The 8,660-nt window shown below is 37.9% G+C and overlaps 1 protein-coding gene across 14 annotated transcripts in view; it reads right to left on the bottom strand.

The window, feature by feature from the left end:
- Eip63E (cyclin dependent kinase Eip63E) overlaps window positions 1–8,660 on the bottom strand; it is a 523,995-nt gene that overhangs the window by 9,709 nt on the left and 505,626 nt on the right. For all 14 annotated transcript variants that reach the window (XM_071681680.1, XM_071681686.1, XM_071681682.1 and 11 more), the window contains 5 exons: window positions 6,675–6,849; window positions 5,529–5,715; window positions 4,498–4,712; window positions 3,206–3,367; window positions 2,077–2,167 (listed from right to left, as the gene is read on the bottom strand). In XM_071681680.1, coding sequence (XP_071537781.1) covers window positions 2,077–2,167; window positions 3,206–3,367; window positions 4,498–4,712; window positions 5,529–5,715; window positions 6,675–6,849 — 830 coding nt within the window. The remainder of the gene's footprint in view (window positions 1–2,076; window positions 2,168–3,205; window positions 3,368–4,497; window positions 4,713–5,528; window positions 5,716–6,674; window positions 6,850–8,660) is intronic.

Here is an 8,660-nt window from a genome sequence, read left to right as displayed (position 1 = left end):
TTTATCTCACTAAATTTGGCAGTACCCTATATTGTCTCATATTCAACACCCTCTGGGCCATGCAGATGCTTGCTTATGGAACCTGCTAAATCATAGGTATCAGTATGACCAAGGGGCTAGATAGATCAAATAAACCTTAACCTGTGGAGTTATATTTTTCTAATATGTATGTGTAGGTGTTATAAGTGCAGCCATTTACTGCATTTACCAAATGTTATTCCCTGTGTCTAATTCCATGGGCCTAAATGTGTCTGCATGGCTCTTAATCTGTTTATAGACAGGGTAGTTGATAGGTGACTTCAAGGGCCTCAGAGTGAGGGTAAAGTCTACAGTATGCAGAGGAATGGCAATATGGGAGGTGAATTAGTTGTTTGCATACAGCAAGCCTCTAGTGGCAGGCTCTAAACTTCAAAAGCCGGTGACAGAGTTTGGGAGTGTGTGAAAGGAGTAAGCTAAGAGTAAATGCGAACAAAAGTATGGCAATGACGAACAGGAAGGAATAACAGGCTGTTTTGACCATAAGTTTATATGTGGAGGACCTAGAGGAAATGGAGTACTATGTACTCCAAAGTACTGAGGAGAAAGTGTGGCAGTGAATTGAACCTTGGGAACTGAAGTGATACCTAGGGTAAGAGGGAGGGCTAGAAAAGTGTTTGGAAAAAGTCAGTGCTTTTTAAGGCAAAGATAAGTATGTCTGAAAGCAAGGTACTCCCGACAGTATTATATGGATGCGAATCTTGGGCCCTGAATGCAATAGCATGAAAGGAGATAGACAAATTGAAAATCAAATGCCTGAAAACAATATATAATTTGGTCTGAGACAGGTTGGCCGTGTAAGGGACCACAATGTAGGAGAGAGAGGTGTGGTAGTATAAAGAGTATGATTGCTAGAGCTAACTAGGTGTGCAATAATGGTCTGAATATACTGAAAAGGTGCATAAAGAAAGACTGACAGAGAGGATCAACATATCAAGAAGTGGAGGGAAGAAAGGAGGGAACACCCAAAAGGAAATGGAAGAACAGAGTGGAAAACACTTTGGGAGCACTGGGGCTTGAACATTCAAGATGGTGAGTGGCATGCGTGGAACTGAATGAACTAGAGTGATGTGGCATTAGGGAAATGACATCGTGCCAGAGGCCTGAATCTTGGCATAAGAAGAAGTCAAGATAAAACATGAAATAATCTGTGGGACTCGTCTGTGGATGGTGGGCTCTGGTTATGGTGGGTTATTGTGAATGCTAGAGAGCAGATGAATGCAACTGATGCCATCTTTTTGTTTGTTCTGGACACTACCTTGCTATGGCAGGAAGAGTAGTTATCAGTAAAAAAGATTATAAATAAGATCATTACTGCTGTCATTCTTATTATTATTACTATTATCATCATATATCATCATTATAATTTTCTTATAATCATTATAATCATCATTATCATATAATTATCATTATCACTATCAGTATTACTGTTATTTCAATCTAACCTAATTCATCATCCTCTCTTGCTGAAATCATCTAAGACTCCATGACCATTCTTTTTTATCACATAATTACATATTTCATCCATACGCCCCATTAATAACACTTTTAAATTCTCTTGCTGTTGTATATTTCCCAACCATTTTACTTTAAATAAGGTGATGAAGCCCTTTGCAAATTAGGGGAAATGGTATCCAAGTGATCACTGGTTGATATAACACATTACCCACTCGATCATAGTTATTTATATATCCCAGATTACATATCCTAGAAACAGGCCTAACTGCATTCCCTTCTTGCACCTTAATCAACCTTAGTACTTTCCTTTCTTACACCTTAATTAACATAAACGCATCCCCTTCTTGTATCTTGATCAACCTATGTGCATTCCTTTCTTGCATCTTAATCACACTGAGTTAGTTTCACTAATGGGTGATTCAACAACCAAAATTCACTCATTTGAAGTGGATAGCATTCACCAAAGGATCATTCAAGCATAATTTCTTGTATGATATACTTAGCCCTATGTTTCTTAGCTACATTTGTCAAGCAAAAGATGATATTCTGTTTATATAAAAAACAAACACAAGTAGCACATACCAGCGTCTAGTTCATAGATTTGAGGGGGCAAGTCAGCAAAATAGCTGTGTCTGACTGCTGCCTCTGAAGAGATCCTCTTGTTAGGCTGAATCTGCAAAAAAAGGCATGAGTTGAGCTCTCATACAAAAGCAAAGAGTGTCAGTAGCTCAAAGCAAGAAGGCAATATTTAAGTAAGAAGAGTCTGAATGTGAAATGTAATTGGATGAACAAAAATAGATAACTAAATCCTTAAATTTAACATTTGGGATATACTTTAGTAAAGGATTAGAAACTGAAACGTATTATTGTTGGGCTTTGAGGAAAATAAGGATTCATCTTCTTTTTTTTAACCTAAACAGAGTTGAGTCAAAGGCACAACAATTCAAAAATTCTACCTAGACACTACTCTGGATTGCATAAAGAAATGTGAGCCCAACTAACAAATGTATAGTGACAATCTATTTACCAAAAATGACCAGCTACTGGCTGTAAGCTTATCACAAATGATGGAAGATAAAGTTATCCCTATTTTCTAAACACATCATCATTCACATATCTTATTTGTTCCTTGGACAAAGAGCCATCAGATTCAGATTTTCGAAATGCTGTTACAAATTCTAGAGGTACTCTTCTTTATTAACCATATCATGTAATAACAAGAAATATGTCCTACTAATGCACAGGCCAAAGTAATTGGGTTATAACTGTAACATGAGCTATGGGCCAAAGTAACTGGATTATAACTGTAACATGAACTATCTCTTTTCATGGTTTTCCTATATGAAATGAAATTCTAAGTCATAATTAGAAGTGCAATTTGAGACACTCAGTTCAAGGATGGGAGAGTGAGAGTGAAGTGAAGAGTCTCTCATGCCTTATGTTTGAAAGATGACATGCAGAACAGTCCTGAACCCACTATAATAAAGTTTCAACCTTTGTCAAATTGGATATTTTAATTCTAGAAGATATAATCTTTCACCGACAAAATGATAGAATTGTCCCTCTCTTTTGCAGTAAAGTTGTGAACACTTTGCTTTATACTTAATACAGTCCTTTAAAAACTATCAGTTTTTCTTTTAGCTATATAATGAGCTCTTGATACCTAACTTTCCTACATCACTTGTAATAAAGTGCAAAAGATGCTGTTTACCTGTAGGAACTGTGTAGCTAAGGACTCAGCATGGGGAATGTCATTGAGTCTGGGAAAAAGAGAGGCCAGTCTGCGTGGACGATGAAGGACGAGGCGGTGAGGTTTGTAGTTTGGCAACTGAGTGACTCCTGGCCATGTCTCTTCAGTTGGTGTACCAACAACCTGCAGGAGGCCAGTTAAGTTAATCGTAGCATTTGAAATTTTTTTATGCTTATTTCAATACTATCAATTCTATAAGAATATAAGGTCTGTCATATTGGTATGAAATCATACACTCTTTTCTTGTTTACTAAACACCTGGTCCTTTTTCATGTAAGCAAGTGCTAGCATAATGTATCTTTCACACACACACACACACACACACACACATATACATCTTTCTTTCTTTCTTTCAAACTATTCGCCATTTCCCGTGTTAGCAAGGTAGCGCTAAGAACAGAGGACTGGGCCTTTGAGGGAATATCCTCACCTGGCCCCCTTCTCTGTTCCTTCTTTTGAAAAAAAAAAGGAAAAAAAAAGAGAGGGGAGGATTTCCAGCCCCCCGCTCCCTCCCCTTTTAGTCGCCTTCTATGACACGCAGGGAATACATGAGCAGTATTCTTTCTCCCCTATCCCCAGGGATAATATATAAATACATATACATAAATAAATCTTTTTTTTTCATACTATTCGCCATCTCCTGCATTGGCGAGGTAGCCATTCTTCATCAGTTTCCTGGCGTTGCCTTGCTGGTGTGGGAAATGACAATCAAGTTTAATAAAAAAACTCTCCCTATAGCATACAAACAGCAATCACACACACTATCATCATTGAGCTGGAAATAAGCTTTAGGATTCTAAGTGTGACAAGAACCTGGGACTCAACAATGCCCCTAACCTGTTAGGACAACAGTTAAGGAGAAAAATTTTCTGTTGCTAAATAAAAGAACAGATTTTAATTATATGGATAAGGAAATATCTAGGTTGCTGTTCATATCCTTTATAATGCTAAACTAAAATATGCCACCCAAGTTTGGTCACTGCATTTAAAGAAACATAGACAAAACTAACAGAGAAGTTTCAGAGGAAGGCAAGAAAAGTAGTATCAAAGTCAACAGGGCTGAGGTATGGGTAAAGGCAAGAGGGTTTAAATTTGCCCACCATGGAAGAGAGAAGAATGAGGGGTGCTATCCTCACACTTTTACTAAGTGAAGAGATTCCAGTGATATGTTGTCTCAGTTTTATATGTTACTTCTGTAGCATCCTTAAACTACTGTACTGAGAATGTGATATCCCATTATTGTCAATACGCACCTTGAAAATTTTATCGAGTTGGTCTTGTATATCCCTGACCCCTGGGAAGGCAGGTACCCCAGTGATCATCTCTGTGAATATGCAGCCAACACCCCACATATCTAGAGAGGTGGAATAATCAGTGGAGCCAAGAAGTACATCTGGCGGTCGATACCATAACGTCACCACCTCATGGGAGTATGTGTGGGATGGTACAGACTTAGCACGTGCTAAACCTGTGTGTAATTTGTAGTCATTACGCAATATGATTAACACAAATACATATATACCCATACACATATATCTAGCTAAAATGTTGATATTTATATGCAAATACAATATTACTCACTCGGCATTATCACCGACCTTAACATTCACTATGTATGAGACCCCACAACTCATCTTTATCAAACCCTCAGTAAACCTGAATTCACCTCATGGGACAGGTCAATGGCCATCTTTACTACACCCCCATCTTCAATACATCTTCATCAGAGATATACCTTTCTCTTCACTCCATCCTTCTGAGTCAAGTTAAAGACCTTTTTGATTATATCTTCATTTTCATTCTCGCATTATCATCCCTGCATCCTTATATTCACTAAACCCTCATCTTAACTATAAACCTTATGGGTAAGGTCAATGACCATCTTCACTACACCCTCATATTCAATACATCCTCATTTCAACAACACTCTGGCCTTCAACGTGACCCACAACAAACACATCAAACTTATTTTACCATATCATTGTTTAGCTTATTGCAACCTTGGATCTAACCTTTATGAATCAGTCAAATGCCACCTTCACTTTATCCTCGACACCACTGACCATTGATGTGACCTTAAAAGTCATATCAAAGGCCCTTATTTACTGAAGATGTAACTTCATTCTACCAAGACTTGACCTATACCAGCCTTTGACTTGATCCTGATATTTCAGATCAAAGGTCATCTTCACTATGCCCTCAACTTTACTGGCCTTTGACATGACCCTGCAACATGCAGTACTAATCTTTTGATATATGAACACAGAAAAATATCAAGACTTACCAAAGTCTGCTATTTTGAGTTCTCCAATTTCAGATATGAGAAGATTTTGAGGTTTGATATCTCTATGAAGGATCCGTCGACGGTGACAGTAGGAGAGGCCACGTAACAATTGAAATAGCAATAACTTCACGTTGCGCGGATGCAGACCCCCACCATGTTTTTCTAGGTATTGTGATAGGTCTGTGTGCTGTTGAAGAAATATGTTAATCTGAGTTATATGTCATCTGTAATCTCAATGAACAGCCTCCTTCATTTTCAGAGATACAGAGAAAGAGAGAGAGAAAAAAATCAAAACCGTAAATGATATTCATACCAAAAATCTAAACTTTTTTTGTAGACAACCCTTAACATATTGTGTGTGTATATATATATATATATATATATATATATATATATATATATATATATATATATATATATATATATATATATATAAAACTACGAGAAAAAATGACACACGACAAGCCGAGTGCACTTTCGTGTGCAATGAAGATGTGATTATACACGAAAATGCACTCAGGTTAGCGTGTTTCATTTTTGCTCGTGATAATCAGCAAAAACTAGATGACGCGCATTACTGTGACTTACTGCAATATATATATATATATGATACAATAACAAAATAAAAGATGGTCTCCAAGGCTACAGTAATTGCTCTCACTGTAAAAAAAAAAAACGTGTAATAACCTATTTCTAAACCTGTCATTTAGCTCAAATTCAAAATGTTAAAGTAACCATACTTCTGAAAAATGTGTATGACATTTAATCATCATTCTCTGACTCGGACGTTCGCAGACTGAGGACAGAGATGAACTGATAATGGTAAGTCATACTGCTCTTCCCAATAAGGTAAAAGAGAAGGTCCACTTTTTCTCAGGGTATTTTCTGTGGGTCTTAAAACAGATTTTCTTAGCTTAATTTGTCATTAAACGGAACCTCAAGGCCTTGTGGTTAAATACGTATATATATATATATATATATATATATATATATATATATATATATATATATATATATATATATATATAAAACCTTCAGTGATTGGTAGGTTAGATGAGATTTGAGGGAAAGACGAAATGAAATTAGAAAAATATAAAATCTGTGCTGTTCACAGACAAAAATTGGACACAACACCCGGCCACTCACCACATACTCGAAGACAAAAGTAAGCGTCTCCCTAGTGTGAATGATATCATGGAGAGTAACGATGTTGGCGTGTTTGAGTTGCTTCAAGAGCGACGCTTCCCTGATAGCGGTGAAAGGCGCTCCCTCCTCCTCCTGCAGCCGGATCTCCTTCAGCGCCACCACCTGGTTCGTTAGGCTGGAGGGGGAAAAGAAGAGAAGCAGAGGATAATTAAGATACGAGGGATAAAAGAGAGTAGTGTAAGATTGAGGGAGAGGATAATTAAGATATGAGGGATGAAAGAGAATAGTGTATGACTGAAGGAAAGGATAACTAAGATACGAGGGATGAAAGTGAATAGTGTAAGATTCTGGGAAGAGAGGGACTATAAGAATATCATACAACTTGCATTTCGACAGCAAACTGAAATAATTCTGCTTAGAATTGAGGAAGAAGAGGTGGGAAGATTTGAAGAACGAGAAAACAAAGCAATAGCAATATGAATGATGCGAACAGTTCTATCGCCTTTGGGAATACTGAAAACCGAATGTCAAAAGCAGACGAAGAAGGAAACTGAAATAAACAAGGAACAGAAGCAAATCTAAATAACATCCAAGCAATATGGTAGGAAGATATATCAACAGGCTGTGACCCTGACTTTCCAAAGGTGACCTTAAACTATCCCAAACAATCACTCTGACTCTCTTAACTTCTCGTGAACTTAAACCACCTCAGGAGCATTTGACTTTCCTTCTGTGCTCAGCCTGCGTCTCTGATAATAATTACATGTGCCAAACTTCCTCTGAGTTTACTCTCCATCTCAGTTCTGTTGACTCCACAAACTGACCTTCTGCATCATGTCTTCAGCTCTCCGAAAAGTGTACATATTCTAACTATTCTCCAGGCATGGATACGCCTAGTTAAGTCTTCGGAGGTCTTGTACTCCCTCACAGCCTAGGTGGGTTACTCAAGCTGATGGGTTGGGTCTCTGGTCAACCAAGCTGTTGAAAATCGCAGCTTGAAGGCGCAGGTGCAAATAACCTCGTCACGGACCATCTGGTATCCTGTTGTCTGTCCTTTCCATGTACTCGAACCATCGTCTTATAAATCCCCTTTCCAATGCCCTCACTCACTGTCCCCTTCCGTAATACCTACTCACAACCTCCTTTACCTAACTAATGCAGCAGCCCTTCCCCTACTAACACATTTGCTCATAGATTTCCCATAATACACTCCCTCATAATTCCTGACGTACTACCTCCCTACCTCTTATACACACTTTCTGAAGTTATAACGCACTCTTCCACAACCACTTCTAAATATCTAACTCGTTCACAACCTCTTTTGCCATTGTGTCTGCCCATTATTCGTTTTTTCATACATCTTTTACAATCACTTTCAACATAATTTTCCAATACTTCTTTTACTAAACTCTTACAAAAATGTTTGTGCTCACATTCATATTTACTCGTTACATTACAACCCTTTTTAACACACTACCTTCTAGCCTATTCTACCATTCCCTGACCCTCCTTTATAAGACAATCCCTTCTAACCTATCCCAACACTCCCTCAACATCCCTTCTAACATAGTTCCTCATAACCCTTCCAGCACTTCCTCACAAAGCCATCGAACATCTCTCTTACAGACTTCTAACACCACCTCAGAGGCTGATAACCCAGTTTAACACTTGTTATAACAACTCCAACATAACCTATATTACATTACCATTGTTAACAAATTCTTACAACCTCTTTTAACACACTCAACCACAAATTCTAACATCAGCCCTTAAAAACCTTTCTAACACTCCATCACACCCTCTATAAAACAACCATAGCGTCTACTTCTTAACACACTTATTCACAACTGTAACATTATACTTCACAACCCTTCCTACGACATCCTTCGACCAGTCTTCTTCACACTCTCCCTCCAAAAAAACAACCAACAAATTGCCTTACGGTAAGCATCCCCCACTAAAAATCGTCTCCATCACGCTACCTCC

The sequence above is a fragment of the Panulirus ornatus genome, chromosome 33, assembly GCF_036320965.1.
Source record: "Panulirus ornatus isolate Po-2019 chromosome 33, ASM3632096v1, whole genome shotgun sequence".
Taxonomy (NCBI): Eukaryota; Metazoa; Arthropoda; class Malacostraca; order Decapoda; family Palinuridae; genus Panulirus; species Panulirus ornatus.
Note: the sequence above shows the minus strand (reverse complement) of the source record. Positions and strands in the feature narration are given on the sequence as shown.